The sequence below is a fragment of the Phalacrocorax carbo genome, chromosome 9, assembly GCF_963921805.1.
Source record: "Phalacrocorax carbo chromosome 9, bPhaCar2.1, whole genome shotgun sequence".
In the NCBI taxonomy this organism is placed as follows: domain Eukaryota; kingdom Metazoa; phylum Chordata; class Aves; order Suliformes; family Phalacrocoracidae; genus Phalacrocorax; species Phalacrocorax carbo.
In genome coordinates this window covers 35722735-35747916 of record NC_087521.1, presented here as the reverse complement: position 1 = coordinate 35747916, position 25182 = coordinate 35722735, and the positions used below count along the sequence as shown (strand labels likewise).

At 49.6% G+C, this 25182-nt stretch overlaps 2 protein-coding genes across 3 annotated transcripts in view; both read left to right on the top strand.

Annotated features, from left to right (window-relative positions):
* Nucleotides 1–7021, top strand: part of GNG2 (G protein subunit gamma 2) — a 28273-nt gene extending 21252 nt beyond the window's left edge. For both annotated transcript variants that reach the window (XM_064461135.1, XM_064461136.1), the window contains exons 2-4: nt 979–1045; nt 2255–2370; nt 4337–7021. In XM_064461135.1, coding sequence (XP_064317205.1) covers nt 2284–2370; nt 4337–4465 — 216 coding nt within the window. In that variant the 5' untranslated portion in view covers nt 979–1045; nt 2255–2283 and the 3' untranslated portion in view covers nt 4466–7021. The remainder of the gene's footprint in view (nt 1–978; nt 1046–2254; nt 2371–4336) is intronic.
* Nucleotides 7022–11542: 4521 nt separating this feature from the next.
* RTRAF (RNA transcription, translation and transport factor) lies at nt 11543–25138 on the top strand. The gene is made up of 8 exons (XM_064461134.1): nt 11543–11701; nt 13327–13451; nt 15308–15407; nt 16607–16693; nt 17815–17903; nt 20679–20747; nt 24030–24078; nt 24798–25138. Exons 1-8 carry the CDS (start codon nt 11641–11643, stop codon nt 24950–24952), a joined length of 735 nt encoding a protein of 244 aa, XP_064317204.1. The 5' UTR covers nt 11543–11640; the 3' UTR covers nt 24953–25138.
* The last annotated feature ends 44 nt before the right edge of the window (nt 25139–25182 follow it).

Sequence of the window (25182 nt, the reverse complement as noted above, 5' to 3'; positions counted from 1 at the left end):
GTGTTGGATTGGGGGTTGGACTTGAGGATCCTAGACGTCTTTTCCAACCTTAATGATTCTATGATGATATGATTCTAACATCACTGAGAATATTTTCAGATAAAATAAGAATAATATGCTGCATTAAAAAAGTCTCCACAGGCTCCAAACCATGCAATGGTGCCTTGGGTGATGTACACCTTGGTGATCCTGGCCACCAAGGATCCTGATCCTTTTCCCACCAGCCCAGTGCCGGCTTGCCATGCCAGTAACAGGCTGTCACCGGCACCGCCATCCACTTTGTGGCTTTGCAGGGAGAACCGAAAGCAAAAGCAGAAGAAACGCACCCTGGTAACCTGCTGTTCAAATGCCTCTCCAGCAAAGAAACTGGGGGAGAGCTGAGAAAAACCAGTGCGGAAACAGCACAAATGCTTGAGCTAAAGCTCAAGCCGTGGTGCGGAGCTTTGCCCGACGAGGGCAGACCCAGGCAGGAGCACAGGCTGTCAGGGATGCTCGGTGGGAGCTGCAGTGAAGGGGGAAGGATTTTGGCAGCCTTCCCCAGGGGATGCTCTTTCCGCCCAGCCACGTGCTCTGTGCACCAGACAGTTAAATTGCATGCGGCGCTCGGCATCCCCTCTCACTGTGCATCCTACCGCGTGCTCGGATGTGCCGTGGGGCTCGCCGCAAGCCGGGGCAAGACAGCTAAAAACCTGGCTGCCAACAGCCCTCGGATAGTTGCATGCTGATTTGAAACCTCTTCCTGTGCCGAAAACCTTGCTGAATGCAAACAAATAATGTCGCTAGGGGCTGTGCTTGGAAGGCACGGGAGGGGGGAGATACGGAAGGAAACCCACAGCCTTTCTGCCTCCCCAGCAGGGTACGGGACTCGGCGTCTGCGTTTCCTGAAGTCATAAATAATGTTCTCATCGCGTTGACTGGCATCACACCAACCTAACCTGGCTCCTTGTTTGGTTTTTTTAATATTCTTTTTATTTAAAGGTAGTGAACGGCCAAGAGGAGCAGATCTTCCCCTAGAGGCACAAATCACTGGAGAGACCTGCTTCTGGTAAAAAATAACTCCTCGTTGTGCTCCCCAATGGGCAGGGGGGTGGCTGGGGAGGGGTCTCATCCCAAAACCCCAGCTGGCTCCGGCACAGCTCGCTCTCTAGTCACCTCTGAGCATGGGCACCTTGCTCAGTGCCAGGTTGCTTTTTTCTCTAGGTCCCAGGATGAGCTTGCTTCCAAACACCCTTATATCCCCCGAGATGGGCTTGAGCTAAAGGTCCCCACAGCTTTTCAGTGTCCTCCCTAAAACACCACAAGCCCCTCATTTTAGGGCTGTGCCATCCTTGTCCCACCACCCAAGGGGCTGGCGGGGGGCTCACTGTGCCCTGCTATTGCAGAACATCCCCCAACCCCCCCTTTTTCGAGCTTGCAGGCAGCCCCAGCCAGGCAGGGGCCGGCACAGCACAGCCGTGCCTCTGGTGTAAAATACTCGGTGCTTGTGAAAGCATCAGCTGCTGGATGAGCTGAACACTGGGTTTCTGGCTGCCGCTGCCGGAGCTTGCGGCTGTTATAAGGCAACGGAAAAACATCCGTGATCGAGATGGTGTGGACTTAATGAGTGTCCCCCGCCTGCTTGGGGTAGAAATATCGAGAAACAGGAAACTCCAGCATCCTGTTTAGCATCTCAATGTTCGAGCTGGCAGCAGGGACAAAGCAAGGGAGGCCAAGGGACACCGGACGCTGGGCACCAGCACAGGGCTGGATGATGTGCCTGGCTCCGGGCAGGGGAACGAGCCTGGCACGGCAGCTCTGGGCAGCGCAGGCCTGCCTCGGGGGAAGCCTGTTCTCTGATTTCCTTTTGCCTTGTTGCCACCACAGCCGTTCATATAACAGCAAAAGCTAAAGTACAGCTTAGCTGGGGTCCTGCTGCTGCAGACTATGCTCTAGAAGGTCCTGGTGCCCCCTAAGCATGGCTTATAGGGCACCCACTGCTCTGGGTACTATAGGGAGGGCACAGGAAGGTACTGCTGGCAGTGTGTCACTATCCGTATCCCCACAAAGGCTGGCGGCTCACTGCCTTTGTATAAACATAGGATTAAACCCCGGCTGAAATGCACAGGTCTGCATGTCCCATCTTCACGCCCTCATTCCCACAGCTCAGCTCTAACAGCTTCACCCATGCAACCCCAGCCCATCGTTTTGGGGTTTTCAGGGCTGGGAGCAGCTCTGCCCAGCCCAAGAGTTCACCCACGTGTGTTTGTGCCCGCAGCCCATCCAGAGAGCACGCCTGGCCTGCCCATGGCTAGCAACAACACTGCTAGCATAGCGCAAGCCCGCAAGCTGGTGGAGCAGCTGAAGATGGAGGCCAACATCGACAGGATAAAGGTAGCATGGCTTGGGGGTTGGCTGTTGGCTCAGAGGGATGCTGCGAAGTGATACCAGCTGCTGAAAAGTGGCTGCCAGAAACGCGTTGTGGGAGCCGGGATGCAGCAGTGGGGCAATGTTTATGGAGGATGCTTGTCTCAGTGATCCCAATGGCCGCGGCTGAAGGAAGCAGGAGATGCTCATCTGTTGAAGGCAGCTGGAAGCATCACCTGGAGTGGATGGGAAGGAGTAGCTCTCCCCAAGGCATCTCGCCCTTCTCGGGAACATGTTAAATTCATGCTGTTTGTCACAGTTGCTGTTAAAACTGTCCTTTGGGCAGTGCTCGGTGCTCAGCCTCGAGGTTTGTGGGGAAACTCTGAAAGCAACGTTGTTCTGAAGCCTCTTTCCTATGGAAAGCCCAGTCCTTTCTGGGAGGCGTGTCCTCTGCTCTGACTGCTTCTGCTCTAACCCGGTGGAATTGTTGTTTCTGGGCATCTGAAAGCTCATCAGCTTCAAGCCTGAGGTCCCAGGAGATGTGTCTTCTCCACTGAGGTGGTTTTGGACGAGTCAGTCTCAGGGAGAGAGGTGCTCCGGGGCCGGTTGCTGGCTGCTGCCATGTCTGGGTGCTTGCAAGAAAAACCTCACCTCTCGGAGCCAGGATGAGCTCCAGTGGCTTGGGAGCTGCCACTGTGTCCAGAATAAATAGCCAAGCAAGTGGCTACAGGCAGAAAATGTTGCTGTAGCAGCTGTGGATGACCCTGCCGAGGGATAGCGGGGGAGAGACAGTGGGGATGCAGCACCTGCTGAAGTCTGTCCTCACTGTGATCAAGTTGGGTGAAGGATGTGAATGGGTTAAGGATGTGAAGGATGCTCATGGGTACATGTGTGACAGGCGAGCTTAGAGCCCAGAGATGAAAACGGAGCCCCACCGCAGACTTGCTGTCGATTCAGTAAGTTTGCAGATGACACCAAATTGCACAGGAGTGTCGATGTGCTCGAGGTAGGAAGGCTCTGCAGAGGGACCTGGACAGGCTGGATCGATGGGCCGAGGCCAGTTGTGTGAGGTTTAACAAGGCCAAGGGCCGGGTCCTGCCCTTGGGTCACACCAACCCCAGGCAACGCTGCAGGCCTGGGGCAGAGGGGCTGGAAAGTGCCCGGCGGAGAAGGCCCTGGGGGTGCTGGCTGACAGCCGGCTGGGCATGAGCCAGCAGTGCCCGGGTGGCCAAGGAGGCCACCAGCCCCCGGGCTTGTGTCAGCCCTGGTGTGGCCAGCAGGAGCCGGGCAGGGATGGGGCCCCTGTGCTCGGCACTGGGGAGGCCCCACCTCGAATGCTGGGCTCAGGTTTGGGCCCCTCGGGACAAGAAGGGCCTTGAGGTGCTGGAGCGTGTCCAGAGAAGGGCAGCGGGGCTGGGGCAGGGTCTGGAGCACAAGTGTGCTGGGGGGCGGCTGAGGGGGCTGGGGGGGTTTAGCCTGGAGAAGGGGAGGCTGAGGGGAGCCCTTCTCGCTCTCTGCAGCTGCCTGAGAGGGGCTGGAGTGAGGGGGGGGCTGGTCTCTGCTCCCAGGTCACCAGTGACAGGGCGAGAGGGAACGGCCTCAAGCTGCGTCAGGGGAGGTTTAGGTTGGAGATTAGGATCAATGTCTTTCCTGAGGGAGTGGTCAGGCCTTGGCACAGGCTGCCCAGAGAAGTGGGGGAGTCACCATCCCTGGGGGGGTTCAAAACTGTGTAGATGTGGCACTTGGGGCCATGGTTTAGGAGGCCTGGGAGTGTTGGTTAGGAGGTTGGACTTGATGATCCTAGAGGTCTTTTCCAACCTTTATGATTCTGTGATTCTATGATTCTCGTATTCACTGGTCGCATCTTTGTGCAGGGTATGATGCTGCGTGCCCTGGGTTGGGGATGCTGCCACCCAGCCCCACCGGTGGGATCTCTTGGGGTGGAATGTCCCCAGAGCAGCCTGTCCCTAACATGGGACTCCTTCTATTCCAGGTGTCAAAAGCAGCAGCAGACCTGATGGCGTACTGCGAAGCCCACGCCAAGGAGGACCCTCTATTGACCCCCGTCCCGGCCTCAGAAAACCCCTTTAGAGAGAAGAAGTTCTTCTGCGTGATCCTGTAAACCCTCGAGGAGCCTGACCGGCACTCAGGCCACCCTGAACACTGATGTAGAGTTTTTAGGAACGGGGACGACCTGCTAGTCCACAGAATTTAAACAAAAATAAGTAAAATACGTGACCTGGAAGCTACAGAGATGTGCATGTTTAAAGAACCTGGCCACCTTTGGGGGAATAAGATGATCTGCATTGCGAGGCAAAAGATCTGAAGTCTGTAGAGTTGCCTAGAAAGAAAAAAAAAATATGTAAAGAATAAATTTGTGTCACTTTTCTGCTCACAAAATCGTTTGATTGTTCCATATTTAAAGCACCAGAGCTGTGCTGAGCGAAGTAACTGCTAAGGATGTGTATAACCTTCTTGGAATGATATTGATGATTTCTTTACAAAATATTATTTTATATTTAAGTTGTCAGATATATAGCGGCAGGTTAGATGACTATGATGTTACTCAAATGTTTGGTCTTGTGCTTTTTAATTTCTGGCAGTAGCGTAGCAGAGGGGTTGAGCGGCCGGCAGCTCCGTGTTTCTAGTGAACCCTACTTGCTAACATTTTGTATATGGTTAGCTTCGGCTCTGCAAGTAAAAGTGAATCATGTGTCGTGGTTGGTGCTTCATACTCCTGTGACGACGTTCGGTGGTAATGCATGAGAGTTTATCTCTGTTCATCTGCTCCAGACTTTTCTTTTCTATCATTTGACACCACGTGCTGGTGGGAGAAGCTGTAGGGAAGAAACTGAGGCGAAGCTGAAAGCAAAGACAACTCGTGCGATGCCTTAGACATGCCTGAAATACCTCCTGTGTTAGGGTAGGTTCCAGCCCCCGGGCATGGGGGCTCGGGGTGGCCCCCGCCCTGGGCGTCATGGGGTAGCTAGAAATCTGAAAATCAAAGTCGACCACTTCTTTCTGGGTCTTTCCTCTTCTCCTACACCTCTGTGCCTCTGCCCTCCTCGCTTGGTCCGTGTCCTGCTCTTTCGGCTTCCTGGCAGCATCTCCTCCCCTTGGGGCTGGGCTGGGATGCTGCCCCGTGGCGGGATGCTGCCCTGCAGTGGGATGCTTCTGCCCCTTCCCGCGCTCACTGGCTCTCCTGTTCCGCCCCGCCGCGTTGGGCAGGGGAGCAGCCTGGGGAGCTGTGGGGGAAGCCGTGGGGGCCGCCCCTTCATTGGAGGTGCCTGAATCCTTGTTTACACGCAGCCTGAGCTCTGTGTCAGGCTGGGGAGTTAATCCCAGGTCCGGTTCATTTGCCATCAGCGTTTTGGGGGACACCCGCCACTTTTTTTGGCTCCGCCTTGGGTGAATACTTTTGCGGACATGGCTGGCCTCTCCTTTCCGCTGATAAACACCTCCCAGCTTTCCCTGCTCATCTACACTCCTGGGAAACTTTGGGAATCATAAGTTGGGGATTGTGTACAAAATGAAGTGGGTGTCACATAGGGGCTTGGGGGTCTGCAGTGACCCCGCTAAACCGTAGTTCTGAATCAGGTATCAGCTTAAAAATCCCTGTGGATTCAAGAGGGCAATAGTCTTTAGGTACTTTTCGGCGAATCTTTCTAGCCCGTAACAAGTGCATTTTGGTTTTTCTACCTTTTCATACTCTTTTTCTAGTCTTCTACAGAGAAGACCAATTGTTACTACACTGGACTCAAAACTTTTGGCATCTGGGAACGTTTATATGACACGAGTAACCTAGATGGTCCCAGCCCTCCCGCGGCGGCTTTCGGGCCCCCCTAACCTCCCAGTTTTGATCTTTTTACCGCAGCTCACGTAGCTTTAGGATGAAGGACACATGAAGTCATTTGCTCTGCAGCTGGTTTCACTCTTGGTGTTACAAGGCAGACGTGTAAATACCCCATCCCGGGTTTGTCTTTTCTTTTTACCACTGATTTACCGTCACAGAGTGAAGCGCAGCTGGTCTGACCCGGGATTTGCGCCCCAACCCTTCTCAAATGCTGTCGTGAAGTGGTTTGTAATAATTTTTTTAACAACTTGCGTATTTTACAATGCAAATTCTTAATAAATTAATAAAGAAATAAAGCTGCATGAAGAGTGGGGGGTGGGTGGGAATTCTGAATTAGCCTAAACTACTCATTGAAGGTGTTTTACATTGCTGGTCTTTATTTTATGTTGGTAGTGGTGCTGACTTGGTGTGCTGCCAGGTATTTCACCCCAGTATTTATATTTACACAGATACGCCTTTGTTAGCCAAGTAGAAATTGCCTGCCAAGATCGTTTCACCCCCCTCGCAACAAAAATACCAATCGTCTCTCCATCCCGATGCTGTATTTCCAGCGTGGTATCAAATGACATTCAACTCTACCCCGAGGCTTTTAAAGAAAAATATCTGGAGTACTGGAAGAGGACTTTTTTTTTTATTCTGCCAAGGTTGCTGGTGGCGGGGGCGAGGCCGTCTCTCCAGTGCCAGCCTGCCGCTGCCAGGGTTTTTGGGGAGGGGGCGGTTATAACCGAAAGCCAGTGCGGGGAGGTCGGCGTTGTGATGTAGCACATCCCCATCCCACGTGGTCTGTGTACTCATTGGAAATAAAATTTTGGATTTGTTTCAAGCCTTTGGAGACAATGCTCTGTGCTTGCTGGCTCCTGATGGGGGGAGGTTTCCTACCCTGGTCGTGGCTGGGTCCTGTTCCTGGTGGGATCAGGGGGTCTCCCCGCCAGGACGTGGTGTTTGGAAGGAGCTTTCATGCCCATCAGTCAGGGAAAGTGAAGCTTCTCAGGGCTTCAGCCCCCGCTGAGCCGCAGCTTTTTGTTCCTGCAGGATGAGCCAATGCCAGGGTGGGTATCAGGCTTGTTCAGGGTGGGACATTGCTCCTTGCTCAAAATCACCATCGCTCAGAAATTGAGAGACACCTGAAAGCTCTGGTTTTGATGTCCATCCCTTCTCCCATGCTTTCCTTCTCCCATCCCTGGCAGTGAGTACACTCTCCCCAGAGCCATCTCCAGCATGCCCAGCACAGGATCTGTCCCGCTGTGGTCCAGCCCGTAGCCCAGAGCAGAATGGCCTCATTCGGGGCTGTTTTGGGGAGGCTCCGAGGGGCTGAGCCCCGTCCTTGCTGCGGTGGGAGGCTGGGGAAGGGGTGATAGAGAGCAGGACACTCTCCTGCAAGCCCAGCTTGCACCCAGGCTGCAGCAAAGCAAAGCATCCCCACGCATCCACCCCTCACACCCACCTCCCTTCGCTGGTGCTTAGAAAGACGCCCTGCTCCTTCCAAATTTACCATGCCCTGAATTTTCTCTCTGGTTTTGTAGGCCCCTTGTAGATGAATGACTTCCCAGCTAGGTGGACAGCTGCAGTTTGAGGCTGTGAAGTCTCAAACTCTGCTCAGATCATCCCTGGGGCCTGAAGCAAGACACCAGCGTGGGTTTTGCAATGAAACCCATCGCTGCTGAGCCCAGCGCAGACACCACGTATGTATTTCAGCCTTCAGCATGTTAAAAGCATCTCAGTGAGTGGCAAACGTTACCCACCCCGGGGAGACTTTTCAGCTCTGGCGGGCTCAACTCTCAGCTCCCCATCACTTGCTGTGTCCACCAGGCCAGATGAAAAGAGAAAGCATTGGTGTCACTGCAAAGAAGCGAGCCAACTGTCGCTCCCGCGATGCCTTGCCTGCTCGATATGGCAAGGCAAGCGATGCTCAGCTGTTGCCGTACCTTGGTGGCTCTCCAAGGCTTGCTCTGTTTCATCCTCACTTCCCCAGGCTTCAGCTCCCGAGCGGCAGCACCACCGTGCCAGCAGCATCTGCGGAGCCGGAGGAGCTGTGGAGCGCCTGGGGAAAGCGTAGGTGAGATGTTGCTCCCTGCACACCACGCTGCTGCCTGCCCCGCACACCCTGACACCGGCCCCGTACGGCTCGCTGATGAGAATAAGCCCATTTGCACTAATTGCACGCATTAGATTCAAGCCCGTTAGCTTTCCAGCATGCAGTGGGAAGAGAAGCACAACTCCTCCTTCCATCCCCTGTCATGGGGGTGGCCTTGCCCTGCGGGACTCACAGTGTGTTGCTGCAGGAGGGGTCAGACCTGCCAGGGAAGGGGAAGATCCCCAAACCCAGGGCGAAACAGGAAGAAGTATGAAAGGCAAGGGCAGTCCTGAGGGTGACGATGGCAGGAGAGGCAGAGGAAGGGTGGAGAGCCCCATCCTGCTGCTGGCACAGGACTGTGCTGTGTATTTGTCCCCCCACACCCAGCAGAGGTTTCACTACCTCCATTGTTGGTCACCCTTGCTGGGGCGGACGACGTGTGACACTTGCATGGCCGAGGACAGGTGCCCTCAGATGGCCACACACCTTGGGGATGGTCCCAAGCTCCTTTTAACCTCGCTGGAGCCTTTGGTGTCTTTACTGCTTACTTGCGTGTCACGGCTCCTGCATGTGTCGGCGACATGCTGAAGCGCTCGTGGGCTCCGGCTGCAAAAGCCGAAGGAGGCAGAGCTGGCTCTCTGCCTGCTGCAGGCAGCGCCCGGAGCCCCTGCCCTCTGTTAAACCACTCCAGGAATGAGCCGGAGGAGATACAGTGAATGGGAGAGGAATGGTCCTAAAGCAGAAGGGAGCCAAAACCACCCCCCCAACCCATTCCTTCCTGGGGCTCCGGGTGGCCGTGGCGGGGTTTGGCTCAGCCCCGTGCCACCCTGCCATCGCGGCGCCGCAGTCGGCGGCTGCGCCGGCTGCCAGCTGGAGCGCTTGGGAAGGGCTGGCGCGGAGAGAAATGTCAGGATGAATATTGCATCGGCTCATCGCGCTGTCAGCACCACGTCTGCAAAGTGTCACCCGAGCCAGGGAGGGGTGGGGGGGAACGGGGGTGGTCTTGCTCCCAACCCGGGCTCATTGCCTTCTCCAGGCAAAACCACCCCAAAAAAACCTCCTTAACCAGGCATCCTTCACCTGTTGCTGGCACTGTGCAAGATGCCACCAGAGCAGAAATATTTCCTGCCCAGAAACCACTTAAATCCCCTGGAGATGACCCAAATATAGCTGGGAGTAAGATGACGAATGGCAGCCGCAGCATTCACATGGAAAATGGTTTAATTGCAAGCTGCACGTGGCACAGAAAGGAGAGGGGGCTCAGGCTCGGCAGGCGGCCACGTCCCATGTCCGTCCCTGCCCAGAAACCCCCTTCGCTGCTTCCCAAGCATCCCAAGATGGAGGATGACAGCTCTGGGCTGGGGCAGATCTGTACGAAATCAGGATGGCTTGAAGACTGTAAAAAACCCAGGTTTCTGAATTCTGCAGAGCAAATGTCACACATGCATCGAGAAGGGAAAACAAATGCCCCTTCTCTGGTGGGTTGAGGGTTTTTTCCCTCCAAAAAGGTCAGTTTTTCATAAAGGAAATCACAGAATCATTAAGGTCGGAATAGACCTCTAGGATCATCAAGTCCAACCTCCTAACCAACACCCCCAGGCCTCCTAAACCATGGCCCCAAGTGCCACGTCTACATGGCTTTTGAACCCCCCCAGGGACGGTGACGCCCCCACCTCCCTGGGCAGCCTGTGCCAGTGCCTGACCACTCTGTCAGTGAAGATGTTTTTCCTAATATCCTATCTATCTAAACCTCTCCTGATGCAGCTTGAGGCCGTTTCCTCTTGTCCTAAATCGTGAGGTCCTAATTTCGTGACGGACTTCTTGGCATCTGCACCGCCACGCTGCAGTGGCGTGAGCGCGGTGGTAAAAATAGAGTGAATAGGGGTGGAATCACCACCCGCCCTGAAGCCGAGAGCAAAGCCCACCCTTGCTCGGGAGGCTGCGACCCCGTGTTCCCCACGGCCCTGGGAAATGTCCTCGGGGGCAGCAGGCCCCATGGCGCTGCTTGAGGGGGGCACGGTGGGGCCCAGAGCCAGACCCAAGGGCCACCAGAGTGTGCCCAGGAGCTGGGGGTGCCCATCCTGCCCCAGGGAGGAGGGCACTGGGCTGAGACCCCCAAGGCCCTTCTGCCCCTCAGGCAGTGCCAGGGTGGCTGTGGAGCAGATATGGGGTGGCTGAGGGTCACGGGGGGCCTGCGTCCCCCAGCCCCACATGCAGCTCAGAGCAGTGCTGTGGGGCTGCCTCAGTGCTCCCCAGTACAGCCCAGTGCTGCTCTGTGCAGCACAGTGCTCCGCAGTGCAAGCCAGCGCTGCCCAGTGCTTCCCAGTACAGCCCAGTGCTGCCCAGTACAGCCCAGCAGAGCCCAGTGCTGCCCAGTACAGTCCACCACTCCCAAGTCCTGTCCAGTAGAGCCCAGTGCTGCCTAGTAGAGCCCAGTGCTGCCCAGTGCTCCCCAGTATAGCCCAGTCCTTTGCAGTACAGCCCAGTGCTTCCCAGTACAGCCCAGCACACACCCCACAGCTCCCCAGTACAACCCAGTACAGCCCAGCACACACCCCACAGCTCCCCAGTACAACCCAGTACCGCCCAGCGCACACCCCACAGCTCCCCAGTACAACTCAGTAGAGCCCAGCGCACACCCCACAGCTCCCCAGTATGACCCAGTACCGCCCAGCGCACACCCCACAGCTCCCCAGTACAACCCAGTACAGCCCAGCACACACCCCACAGCTCCCCAGTACAACCCAGTACCGCCCAGCGCACACCCCACAGCTCCCCAGTACAACTCAGTAGAGCCCAGCGCACACCCCACAGCTCCCCAGTATGACCCAGTACCGCCCAGCGCACACCCCACAGCTCCCCAGTACAACCCAGTACAGCCCAGCACACACCCCACAGCTCCCCAGTACAACCCAGTACCGCCCAGCGCACACCCGACAGCTCCCCAGTACGACCCAGTGCCGCCACCGCACGCCCCACAGCTCCCCAGTACGACCCAGTGCCGCCACCGCACGCCCCACAGCTCCCCAGTACAACCCAGCGCCGCCACCGCACGCCCCACAGCTCCCCACCGCGGCCCTGCACACCCACGCCGCACGCCCCAGGCCCCGCCCCAATCCCCGCCCCAATCCCCGCCCCAGGCCCCGCCTTCGCCTCAGTCCGCCCGCCGCCGTGTCAATAAAGCTGGACGTAGCGCCGTTTCCCTTCCCGGCAGTCCCCTCCTCCCTCTGATTGGTAGTAAAGGCTGCCGCTCGACGCGCGCTGTCCAATGGGCGGGCACAGAGGGGGTCGGGGGGGTGTTCCTTCCCGTCCGGCCCGGCCTGAGCGGGGCGAGCGGCTGGGCCCGGCGCTCAGCGGAGCCGCCGCCGCCATGTTCCGCCGCAAGCTCTCGGCGCTCGACTACCACAACCCGGCCGGCTTCAACTGCAGGGGTGAGGGCCCGCGGCGGGGCTCCGCCACCTCCCCACCGCCACCCGCCGCTCTCCTCACGCCACCGGGGGGGGGGGGGGGGGGGCGCGAGGAGGGCGAAGGCCGGCGGGGCTCCGAGCTGCCGGCCGTTCCCTGGGCCCGACGCTTGAGCCGCAGCGCGGTGTTGAGGGGGAAAATCCCCAGTTCCCGCCGGGAAAACCGGGGCCCTCCGGCGTGGCGGTGGCTGTGCGGGGTTGGTTTGGCGGCGGTGGCTCTTTGAGCGTTGTCTGGGAGCGGAGGGAAGGGAGAGGCGCGATCGCTGCTGTTCCTGGCCTTCTCCCGGCAGGAGTCTGGGCTCACGGGAGACACGGAGTGCCCCAGAGCGCCCTCGGCTGCCCCGGTGGCCCCGGGGCTGGTGGTCGCGGTAGCCTGGCGTGTCCCGTACACGAAGCAAGGCAGAGACAGGGTGGTAAATAAGAGCGGTCTGGTGACATGGTTGGCTCTGTTTTCTACTTCACCAATACACGTCAATGCTTTGATTTTTTTGCAACACTTCTTTTTGCTTGAAAGGGCCCTGTAACAAATGTGTTTATCTAGTGTCATCAACTATAAGCTTCAGGGCATCTGTTTAACAGGCTGTCTTTCCTTCAGTGCTTCTGGGAGACTCGCTTCTCTTTCAAGAGATGTTGTCTACTGGCATCTTCTTTTGTAGTGGGGCTTAAGTTCCTTTTGGCTGACATTCAGGTCTTTTTTAAGGTTCATTTCATCAGTGTAGAACTTTTAAAAGGTCTTACTGAAAGCTGTCCTTCACCTGTGTTGCAACCATGTCTCTGTTTCTTACAATGCATTCGATAGAAGTAGGGCACTTGTATCAGTTAGAAGATACTTTTGAGAAGCAAACATACCACAGCTGGTGTTTGAGGGGCTGGCGGTACCCCAGAGCTGTGATCTGCTGTGTCCAGAAGTGAATTCCATCACTGAAGCGCAGGTGCAGGCTAATTGTTTCGTCCAGTACGAATATCTTTGTTTGGGCCACAATCTTTTATTATGGAATTCCAGCTCCCAAATAGTGAGATGTTGGGTCAACAACCAAGAAAAGTTGAGTCAACAATGGAGGAAGAAAATGTCTTTGCACGGTCACGAGTTGCATGTGCTGCTCTTTGGAAGAGACCGGGGAGGGGGTTACTGCTACATGTAACGTGTTTGTCCAGATAACAGGGTTAGGAACTGAATTTCTTTACCATTGTTTTACCTTCCCGTCTTCACTTAATAGGTTATAACTATATGCCAAATAAAAACAGTCTGTTGGCTGGTGCCTTTTAGTGCAGTCAGTCAACCGTAGCCAATTTGAAGTGACTTGGAAAATGAAAAACGCCCAGTGTTGAGTTTTGGTCAGAGGTTACCCTGCAATACATGATTTTAGTGTTCGAGGTATCTTTCTTTGTGGTAAAATATGAAAGCGCTCAGGGACACCAGTCTTTTCCTGAAAAGCGGGTTCATTTGCCCGGTGTGCAAAAGGTTGCTTAGGGGGAAGTTTCATTTTCTTTGGGATATCACCAGTATTTGTATGAATTGGGTCAAGGCTTAAGGGCTTGGTTTTACCTTTAACATACTGGTTAATTCTTGCTTTGTTTAATTCTCCCAACAGATGAAACAGAATTCAGGAATTTTATTGTCTGGCTTGAAGACCAGAAAATCAGACACTACAAGATCGAAGACCGAGGGAATTTAAGAAACATACACAGTGATGACTGGCCCAAATCGTTTGAAAAGGTATTTTGTTGTTTCAAACACAATTTTAAATTATAAAGATGTCTTGTGTAAATGACAATTAATAGCTGCTGTAGTTGTTAAAGGTAAATTACTCTGAATATTTGTCCTGTCTCTGAACTTTTACATTTCTAGGAATTTAAATGTATTGCTGAAGCCAAACTGTAGGAGTTACTAAGACGGTAGAACTTTTTGCACACAATTTTCACTCAGCTGTTTTTGCTATAGGTGGTATCTGCCCTAATCTGCTTCTTGCCTGATTTGATTCAGCTCTTAAAGTAGAAGGAAACTGGACTACAAATAAACAGCTTTTTCTGCATTAATGATTCTTATATACCAGAAGGAAATGGATTAGGCTAATGCACTCGTAGGCTTTGCAAGCATGTGGAAGAAAGCTACTGCAGCTCATCTCTGCACCTCCTGTTGTTTCAGATAGATCATTTTTCTGCTGCTAGCACAAAGCATGGCAAGGAGCCATCGTTTTGTGAGTGATCTCCTGTGTGCTCGTAAGCATTTTGAGTCACCACAGGGCTGTTGAGCTTTCCCTCTTGGTTCCCGTTTCCTTTCTCTCCAAAGAGCCCTGCGAGGAGCTGAAAATGCTCCTCTGTAATGCTCAGTGCCCGTTCATCTCGTGTTTTTCTTTTCCTCTGGGAAGCGCTGGCCTTCCTTGCTGCCCTGGAGGATTGGAGTTGCAGTGCTCATGCTTTGCAGTAGGGAGCCTAAAACATTCTAATATCACATACATAAATGTGTGTGGTATTAGAGTTACCAGCAGCTGGAACTGTTGTGGTATCAGTGGTATCTCTTGGCTTGCCCAGACTGTCGTTCTCTGCCTGCCTGCCAGGGGAGCCCTGCCTGTGAGCACTCTCCAGCCCCTGGTGCCCTTTCCCTCCATGCTGCTGCTGCCAGAGTAGAGGCTGTGTGGCAGCCCTCTCCCCTCCCTCCAGCAACGAGGCACAGCAGAATGTCACTGTGTCATGGGCTTTGGGAGTCTTGGCAGCAGGTTGGGTTTATAGAATCATAGAATCATTAAGGTTGGAAAAGACCTCTAAGATCATCAAGTCCAACCCCCAGGCCTCCTAAACCATGGCCCCGAGTGCCACGTCTACATGTTTTTTGAACCCCCCCAGGGACGGTGACTCCCCCACCTCTCTGGGCAGCCTGTGCCAATGCCTGACCACTCCTTCAGTGAAGACATTTTTCCTAATATCCAATCTAAACCTCCCCTGATGCAGTTTGAGGCCGTTTCCTCTCATCCTGTCTGTTACTTGGGAGAAGAGACCAACCCCCACCTCACTCCAGCCCCTCTCAGGCAGTTGCTTGATCCTGTGTTCTAGCTTCAGAAGAGCAGAGGCAGTGTCCCAGCCATATTTCATTCTCTCTTGTACACAGTCCCTGAGAAAGGGAAAATTACATCTGCTACCCCTCAGAATCCTCTGATATCAGTATTATGAAAGCCTTAGGTAGCATCATTCCTGCTTCAGAGGGGAAGTCTTTGCTGTAATTTTTTGTCTGTCCTACCCCTTTCCCTCACCTCCACTTACGGTGTAAAACAAACAGAGAGCAAAGAAAAGGGGTATTTTGGTTTCTCTGATTGCAGCCTGACCATGAATAATGTTCGTTAAAAAGCAGGTGCCGTTACTAAATGGCAGACTGTAGTTAGTGGTGGATGGAGCACTCTGAAATGTCTCAGATGGATCAGATGCCACAGCAGGACATTTCACAGTGATGCTTCTTGTTAATAAGTATCTTCTAATAACTGTAAGGTCTGCGGGAAAGTGGCTGTTTGCAAGAGTTCTGCACTCATAGTGAATTCATACAGGTCAATAATGGTTTTTTTTCCTCTTTCTGCTCTGCAGTATATGAAAGATGTAAACTGTCCTTTCAAAATGCAAGAGCGACAAGAAACAGTGGACTGGCTTCTCGGCTTAGCGGTTAGGCTCGAGTATGGAGATAATGGTATGGGTGAATATATTTAATATTTCAAAATGGGAGAGAATTGTGGTTTTTTCTTTTTAATTTTTAAGACAAAGGCATATGTTATTTTCTTAAAAAAATAAAAATATAATTTCATCTGCCAGGTTTTGCACTGTATTCAGATGTGAACTGTTTCTCTTCAGCTCCCGTGGGACAGCACAGTAGCATACTTGCATTTATTACTTTATTTCTGGATATAGCAAAACCCCATTGTATATATTTATACCCTCCTCCCTGTGGGATTGCCTTTATGAGAACTTACTCTAAAGTATATTAAGTGCACTTTCTTTAGTACGACACTTATTGGAATAAGTTATTCCTAGACCCTTGCTTCACAGGGAGTAGATCCTGAACCCTTGGGAACTAGGGCAAGGTTATGAAAAAGTTAAATCTCAACAGTCAGCAGCAGTTTCATTTCCTTCAAGTGAGAGTGCAGATACAAATGTAATTACTGGTGGCAAACGTAATAATAGCCAATAAACTACTGTTTTCCATTACCTTTAATTCCTGCAGGGCTGAGCTCTGCCCAAGATGAGGATGGGATATAAATACTTGCAGGCTGTAGAGCTGGTTCTCAGTCCCTCGTGCTGGAGAAAGTGAGCTGCCTGTAACTCGGGGTACATGAAGATGAAGGAGCCAGGAGGTTCCATCCTCAAAAGGCTTGAGATCCCTCTGTGTGTGTTGCAGATGAATGCTGCAGCAAAGCCTTCACTGGAAATGTTTTACTCTCGATCAGAACCAGCTTCAATCTGTAGCTCTCAAGCCCTACCTCTGCCGCTGATTGAGGCAAAGGACCAATGCTAGCTGAATTGGTGGATTTTCATAGTAGTAGAACTGTGAGATGCAGCTTGTTCAGCCTTCTGGGATGAAGACTGTAGGAAGAGCCTTAATCAAGAGCATAATGCCCTACGTAAGCGTGGAGTGTGCTCTGATGCTGCTCCTGGATGGCATGTATGCTCTCTGCAGGTGGGAGCTGCTAGGGTAGCTCACTGGAACGGCAGCCTTTGGGGACTGTAATAGGGAGCTCCAGAACATCGGTGTACAAGCCCAGAAGGCTCTTGGGCAAATACCACAGCCCCAAAAATACAGCTATAGCAAGCTGTAGCTTGGCACTAAACTTTTTACTAGTTATTTTTGTCATTAGCTCTAACGGTGTTCATGTTTGCTTTGTAATTGAACAGCTGATAAGTACAAGGATTCTACCCCTGATGGTGCTAAAAATACTGACAATACAGCAAAAAACGCAGAACCGCTGATTAACTTGGATGGTAAGTGTGCAGCAACCTACTCTACGGGGGCATCGTACGTGAATGTGCTCATGGCCTGTGTGATGTTCTTTAGATTTAAGCTGTTACAGTACTGCGATACGTACAACGTTTTAAAGCCCCGTTTAAAGCTTTAGAAATGCAGGGTTCATATATTGTTTTACAGCTGGCTCAAGCTGCCTCTCTGTGAACAGTGTTTTGAGAGTTACTCTGAGTTGTTTGCACTTGTCTGCATTCCTACCAAAGGAAGGAGGAGCTGCTCCGTGTGAATCCCAAGTAGCTGGATGTGCACTGATGCAGAGCTTTTCCTAGTAGGGAAAAGGGGGAAGAGCAGAGAGGAGAATGTTTCCCAGCAGAAAGAGGTGCCCACAGGATTGATCAGATATGAATAAATCGGGAGGACTCTTAGCAGGCAGTGAGGAAGCAGCTTAACAGCTTTGCCATGAGGGCTTGCTGTGGGTTTGGGTGAAAAAGTAAGGTACCTCTTGACTACAGACTCTAATATATCCTCAAAGACTAAAAAAGCTAAGGAAACCTGATGCCAGACAGTTTACTTCAGTACTGTTACGTATTGCATGTTGGTTTGGTCTTCCCCAGCTGTACCTCTTGTAATTATTTTAATTTTTTTTTGACCGCTAGATGCATTCACAATAAATAGAAGTGGTGGAAAATACTAAAATTAGCCCTAAATCCCTCCAAGTCTTTTCCCGTTGCTCTTTCTGCAAAAACACAGCTAGGAATCAGTCCTGCCCTCACCCAGCAAGCACAGTTCTGCTCTGCAGTGATAGGATTTATAAAACAGAATACCTTAGTGCAATTGGCTTCATTTTCAAAGACTTAATGCTGGTTTCCTTGTGCGGTAGGACGCGTGCAATGTGCTTGGCACTGAAAACAATGCTCTTTGTGCCTGGATGGTGTTCTGGGACCTGGTTAGGAAGCCTGGTGCACGCTTCGAGGGCTTTGTAGCCAGACTAAGTGGTTGCTCGCTGCTGCGTATCCGTGATGGTACCCATCCTTGAGAGCAATCCAATACCATGGAGTCAGGAAGCCAATTCTGACTTTTGCAGCCAGTTAAACTAGCATATACTTTTAATGATGATGATTTTTAATGATTATTTTTACAGTGAATAATCCTGATTTCAAGGCTGGAGTGATGGCTTTAGCTAATCTGCTCCAAATTCAGCGACACGATGATTACTTGGTGATGCTTAAGGTGAGTTTCACAGTTACCAGACCTCCTTTCTTCCTCCTTTTCCCCAGTGGCTGATATGTGTATAATAGCCTGTGGTACACAGGTACTGAAAACTATGACTTTTTAGGCACAAACAGGAAGTAAAACTCATTCTGTATGTGCCTTCTAAAGTAGATAAGAACACAGAAATCATGGAAATTGATGCAAGGGTAATTACCTTGGTAACCAGTTCAATTGTAGCTGGGTTCCTGAAATTCCAACACTGAGAATCGTTCAGAATTCAAAGTGCTCTAGGTTAGGTGAAGCAGTGCTTTATGTGGTTTTAATGAACGTCAGAAATAGTGAGGAGCACGCTCAAAGGAGAAGATTGTATTCTAGTGCTAGAAATTAGGAGAGAAACTTGCAAAATATAGAGGCTAAGTGATGCACAGGATGTTTTAAAAGCAACAGCCTAGGGAGGAACCACAGTTAAAAACTACCTCCTCCTTGACTTTTGATCCTGTGAACTGTTTACTTCTTGTCGTTACTCAAGTCAGTTTAATTTAGTCTTGACAACTAATCACGGCTTCTAAATGCAGTAAATAGATGCTTTAGAAAATTAACTAGCCTTTTTTTATGACTTGGAGAAAATTGTGACTTAGTGGTGGAACTCTGTAGTTATCTATAAGTCTTGGGTTGAACCTGTGTTGTTCACAGGTTCAACCTGGGTTGAACCACTGTATTCTTTAGGTACTGAATTTACCGGTACTGTAGCAACCCTGAGTACCCACTTGATCATGGCATAGTATGGAAATAAGCTTAGTTTTATTTAGCACCAAAATAAACTCATTTCACTGAAACCCCCCAATTATGTCTGTCCAGTCCAGAAGCTGTGATATTTGCTACATTTATTTTGGAAAAACTAAATGCTGTGGGTATCAAAGTTTATATAGTTTGTGTAAGTATAACAGGTATACTTACACAGCATGATCATGTTAGCCTTGTCTCCTAAGGATTTAACAGCTTGCAGTCATCCCATCAGCCACTTTCGCATTCTCTCCGGCATGGTATCCTTCTTTGCCTTCCCAAAATAGCTTTTGAACCCTTAATCGGTCTTTAATGAGCAGTGGAGATCTTGTATATCAAACCCCTACCAAAAATGAACCCCAAACCCCACAAAAAGCAGCGAAAAGGGATATCGGATAAAGAGATAAGAGCCCCTGCGAATGGTGATGTTGAGGATCTGCAGCCTGAGCTCAGCCCTGATTAGGCTGAGTTCCTTCAAGTTGTCTTATAGGATTGTCTCGGCTAGCAAATCTTATGTTGGGTCATGTAATTTGGTACTAAAAAGTAAAAAAAAAAAAACCAAAACTGCAGAATGTGTTTTCTGCATGAATGTATTGACGTTTTTGTCACTATTTCCACTTCCCTAGTCTCACTTTTTTTCAGAGGTGGTTGGACAAAACCACCAGCCTGAATTTTTTTTTGCTTTTAATTACAGTGAGAACAGATACCTGCAGTGGCAATTCGTGTTACCTGAACAACGACAATGCTAGTTTTCAGGGTTTCATGGTAGCAGAATGTGTCAGTGAAACTCTTAATTCTGTGCAACGATAAGCAGGTTTGCAGTGTGGATGCGGAGAAGTTCTGATCCCTTTTCAGGCTTGGACGCTCAGGAACGGATGCTTAGGGAAGGCCACAGGGTGCATGCATGCCACAGACGTCTGGCCAGACCTTGGCCAGAGTAAGCAGAGAGGTATTTGGAGTCCCATTTTATTAATTTAAATCTGGCAAGTTGATCAGAAAGCATCGCTGTTACACAGTCGGATGTCCTTTTTCTAATGCAAAAGGCACTTGGAATTCTCTTACACAAGGTCTGGCTTCACTGCTGGAATTTCAAGTTAAATTCCAAATCACTCTAGCTAAAGGAAGTAGCCTCAATAAAAAGAAAGATCTCTAGAAGCATTCAGTGGCAACTTTCTAGTATGATCTCAACTTGAATCGTGAACAAAACTGGGAGAAGTCTTGGGGGAGAAAGATGAAGCGGTAAGACTGCTTCTGTCACATTTGGCTCCTCATCTGGGAAAGTCTGAGGAATGTGTTTGACAGACCCAGTTCCTTCTGGTGGAAGTCTGCCTGCATGGTATTCCTTCAGTTATTTTTAGAGGCATTTACAGCTGTAGGTATCAGTAACTGATAACTCTGATACGATTTCATGCTATGTACTGGAGCCAGTTAAAACAGATGAGCAGCAGGATTGTTAAAGTCAAGGCTGTTCTTGTTCCTGTGTCTAAAAATAATTCCTTTCTACTGTCTTTTAAAACCCGGGTGGGTAGCTTCGCTCCAGGCTTCTCTGCATGTGGAAAACAGTTCAGCACCTACTAAAAGATGCCATTAGCAGGATCTCCTCCCTGAAGAAGCTGTATTGCTGCAGCATTAAAGGGGTGCAAGCTCAGAAAAAGAAAAATGGTGCTGCTGCTTTGGGATCGCGATTGGCTGTTCTGGAAATCGCAAGCTTTCTTAACAGTTCCTTGTATTTTGCAGTCTCTGGCTGGAATTAAGTGTTTTATGTCCTTGTCTCTTCTGATCAAGCTGCCTTCCTGCAGCCAAAGAGACTACTCCTGTGTAGGACACTGCTTGCAAAGACTAGTGCTATTTGAAAAGGTTTAAGGTCTGAAAGAGTTTTCCAAAATGTCTTTCACAAAACTGGGTTTGAGGTTATGCTATGTTATGGCATTGGCTCCTTTTCCCTTGGAATTGCTGAGAAATGCATCAAGACATAAATTGATTGCTCTTGCCTTTGAATGTTTTTCCCAGGCAATTCGCATTTTGGTTCAAGAGCGCTTGACGCAGGACGCCATCGCGAAGGCCAGTCAGTCCAAGGAGGTTTGTATATACGCTGCATGAGTCGTGTGAATTATTCCACATCGAGTAAAGAAGTGTAGGCATAAATGTCTGCGATCTCAGTGAAAACCGGTTCTCTAAATACTTGACTTAGGAGGGTGGTGGAAACTTGCTTTATCTTCGCCATCCTGATTCTAAAATACCCAGAGGATTATGGAGGGTATACAACGCTCTTTTTGGTTGAATACAAATATATGTACCTGTCTGATAGACCGTGTGTTTGCTGGAGGATTACCCTTACTGTCAGTGCAGCAGGCCTACAGTTTGAGAAGAAATGTAGGACCCGGCTTTTCCTTGGAATCAGCAGCGTTGGCTGGGTAAACAGGTTGAAACATGCCTTGTGTGGAGTGTTTTGCTTCGTACAGGCACTTGGTCTGTGTTTAGGAATGGGATGTTGGACATCCAAGTCTTGCCCCCCAGCCTTCCCCAAAAAGAGAAATGATGAAGGAAACGTCTGCACTTAAGCCTCAGATTTTGCAGAATTATTTTCTAACCGCAAGCTGTCTGTAAGATGTTCCAGGGGATGACTGTGGTTTTTCAGATTGTCATTTCTTAAGCATCCCAGTTCTTCAGCTCTTCTCTCCAGCACTTTGGCACAGAAGCTGCTGGCCCTGGGTCTTGGGCGCAGCTGGGGAAGGCAGCCTTTCTCGCCCTGCAGGTGTATGTTTAGAAGCGTCCCTGCTAAAGCGACTGGATTTGGTCAGAGAGTGCAAGTCCCTTCAGCTTTTCTGGCAGCTGCTCAGAACAGTCCATGCTTTATTTATTGTCATAACATGGCTGATGGTGTTTGTTAAGTGGCAATCGCAGGTGCTCTGACTTGCGCTGCGGTTAACTGCCAGAAGCATTGGAACAGTAAATCAAAGCTTTGGTCTTGTATATCCATAAAACTGTTAAAAGAGCAGGCCGAGACTGCCATATTCATTTTAGGTTCTGTAACTAATGTTAGTTAAAAGCTGCTTTTAGTCGTTGTTTACATAGCTGCACAGCTGACATGTGGGGATCAAATTGGGATTTTCTGTGTGTTTGGAAGAGCTAGCTTCTCTGAAGAACAGTGATATTTTTTTTATGACAGAATTCTTCATATTTGAGGGGTCCTCAAAGTGTGGTTGGGTCTGAGGCTGAAAGGTCACTGTGTCACTGAATGTGATGTATGTGACTGGGAGTGTGCTCTCATCAGGAATGCTGAATTTCAAGTGGGGTGGGGGAAAGGCAGGGGTTTGGATGCAGGAAAACAGTTTTATCTGTGCCAGTGGCAATCACCAACGTCATAATGTACCAGATGAATGAAGAAAGTATCTTAAAAGCAGAGGGGTTAGCTGGGTTGCAGGATAGAAGGAGAAAAAAAATAAACCTCTGCTGCTGATTTTGGCTGGCTTGTTAATGGCCAAAATACTAGCCAGTGACACTTTGTATATTGACCCTGGAAACAGGTTGTAAATGTCTGACTGCTGCATGGCAGACGACTTCATATACAAAATATCATGAGTTGTGTTCTTGGCAATATCAAGATAGAGTGGGGAAAAGATGAAATAGATACAGAAATGTTCTCTGACTGAAGGATGTATACGAGGACTGTGCCAAGGATGCTTAGACAGCTGCGCTTGTGGTTTAAATGTACCAAATAATACGAGATTTATCGTGTTGGGTTTTTGAGGTACAGTTTTTAAGATAAGACATTATGCTTTTACTTCTTAGATTATATTTTGAATGCCTGGCAATTCAATGTACTTGGCGTCTAGACAGGAATCAGGTTTATACTGACAGACTCATAGGCTGTCCTGGGCTTTCCTTGCCTGATGAACATATCCTAGGGAGCATCAAACACAGCAAATGCCTTTCAGGATCAATTTAAAGATGCTCCTGAAGGCTATGCCTGGGGCATATTTGAAAGCACAATGAAGTGGGTATATTTCCCCTTTACTCTGATATCTGGAAACTCTTTTTTTTTTCCTTCCCCTCCCAGGGAATCTAGTTTTACTGTTGACACTTCTTGTTACAGGGGAGACGCCTGCGGTGCTCAGGCCCATTGCAAGAGTTTGGTGCAGCACTTCTAAATCAAGTTTTTTTGGGGAATGATGCTGTGAAATGAAGTAGTCTGTGTAGTTACAGGTTGAAAGGTGCTCTTTGCTTCTCTCCCTGTTTGAAGCTGCTGTGCACCTGATTTCTTAAAAAGTATATGTATGAAATGTGATATCGCTAGAAACTCTTTGAATTGGCATTTTTAACAAGCTGCTTAAATTTTAACAATGCAGATGTATTTTTAAGACTGCAGTGGAACATCCATTTTACTGTAAAGGCCGTGGAGAAGAACCACTTTTTGAAAACGGGTTATTAGAGTTGGTTTCAGTCAGCATTTTGTATTTAGCTTGTACTGTTTTGATCAACTCAGAATTTTCTTATGTGTATATAAAAGCTTTTAAAAGAATCCTAGTGTTCAGAAGGCTTACAGCCCCATCATTGTAGAAACTAATGGTATCGAACTCAAATGGCCTTGTCGTGCAAGGCAAATGAGGTGGCAAAAGCAAATTCTAAGATTTGCATTGTTTAATACTACGTGCATGTTGAAACATTGCGAGTGATTGTTTCGCTTGACCGCTCCTCCGCAGCTGGACGGGGGAGAGAGTGAAGAGAGCAATGTTTATAACTGGCCATTAATAAAACTTTTCTTTGCAGTGTCTGAATAGAGCAAGCATTTAGAAAATGGAACGTTTAGCTTTATTCCTAAGCTTAACATTGAGGAGGATGCTTCTGGGGATGTTGGTGGAGGTTGCAAGCTCAGTGCTTGAGCAATTCACTTGGTTACAGAGAACTTCTACAACTCTCTCTAAAATCGGCCAGTGCTCTGAAAACTGGCAGCTCTTTAAAGGCAATAGTTTCTAAGAAAGCCTGGTTTGTGTGTGCTTTTTTTGTTTGCCTGGGTAGCGATGCCGCTGGATTGGGTGTTCTCTCGCAGTACCGTTGTTAGCCTTTTAAGGATTGAATGTGGGCAGTGTGTATCCAATGGGGTTCGCTTGACAATTAGGGGGATTATTAAGCATGAAGATTTTTCTTCTTTATTAATACTCTGGGTTTGACGTTTCAGGACACAAAGGCACTCGTGTAATCAAGCGTCATGACTTTTTGAAACTGTCACACATGTCTATATAAGCAAAACTCAAGTGACCTCTCCTCCAGAGTTACGAGCTGCAGTCCTCGATTTTAGTTTCCAAACATGCAAAATGACATCTCTAATTACATTCAAACATGTTTTTTTTCTTTTTAAAGGGTTTGCCTGTTGCTTTAGAAAAGCACATTCTTGGTTTTGACACAGGAGGTAAGCAGTCCTCTTAATGTGACTTTTAAATAGCGATATCTGCCTTTGACAAAGCATATTACTGCCAAACATGTAGATAATGTGTACAGTAAAAAAGCCTGTAGTGGAAAGAATTGCTCCCTGCCAGCTTGTTATTTACGAGCACTCCTGAGCATTTTGTCTGTTCCAAAACAAGCATAAATCTTAGCTGTGGAATATGTTGTTTCAGAATACTGTTTAAATAACAGATTTTAGTGGCAGCCACGTTTGCAAGTGGAAGGAATGCATCGTTACTGTCGGCTTGTAAATCTTGCTTCTACCAGCAGAGGACCTCTGTGCTGCTTCCCTGTGTGTTAGCTGCATAATTTACCTGAAATCGAACCCGAGGCAGTGCGAGTTGGTGTGACCTGACAGATTATTTTGTAAACAATAGCCAGGTGACCTGGGCCTCCACTAGTCTGGCTTCACTTTTGCCCCATGTACACCTAAACTATTACTCGGAATGCTTCGTACCGACCCGACTTGGCCGTGGATTTATGGCGAGGGCTGCAGGAAGCCGAGCGAGGTTTTGCAGAGCATCCTGTCCCTCTCTAGCAGCAGGGAAAGTTGTTCCCTACTTCAAATACGAAAACCACAAGCATAAGTGAAGTGCAGAGCACTGACTTAGATTAATCTTTTCTTAAGACCTTTATGTCAGATGAAAATCCCTGATACGACTTCTCTGTCTGCATCTCACCCAGACGCTGTTCTCAATGAAGCTGCCCAGATCCTCCGACTGCTGCATATAGAGGAGCTCCGAGAGCTGCAAACAAAAATTAACGAAGCGATTGTAGCAGTGCAGGCGATTATTGCTGACCCCAAGACGGACCACAGACTGGGGAAAGTCGGGAGATGAACAGAGAAAAGCTTTGTCTCTTGTGTGCTTAGTACAGTTAGGAACCATGTACAACTCCGTACAACTCTGGCATGCAGTTTGAAATGGTATTATTTTACTGTTTTAAAAGAAAACAGGAAATTGAATTCTGACTTCTAATGAATTATCATTTTTCTTTAAATAAACAAAGCTGGGGAAAATAGACAAGTTGTTCTGATTAGCGATATGAGCGTTTTCATTGTGTTTGGCTT

Excerpts from the sequence above, each read along its gene's own strand:
- RTRAF (XM_064461134.1), top strand. The coding sequence starts at position 11,641 with ATGTTCCGCCGCAAGCTCTCGGCGCTCGACTACCACAACCCGGCCGGC. Across the intron at positions 17,904-20,678 it reads ATTACTTGGTGATGCTTAAG|GCAATTCGCATTTTGGTTCA; the intron begins GTGAGTTTCACA and ends TGTTTTTCCCAG. Across the intron at positions 24,079-24,797 it reads TCTTGGTTTTGACACAGGAG|ACGCTGTTCTCAATGAAGCT; the intron begins GTAAGCAGTCCT and ends CATCTCACCCAG.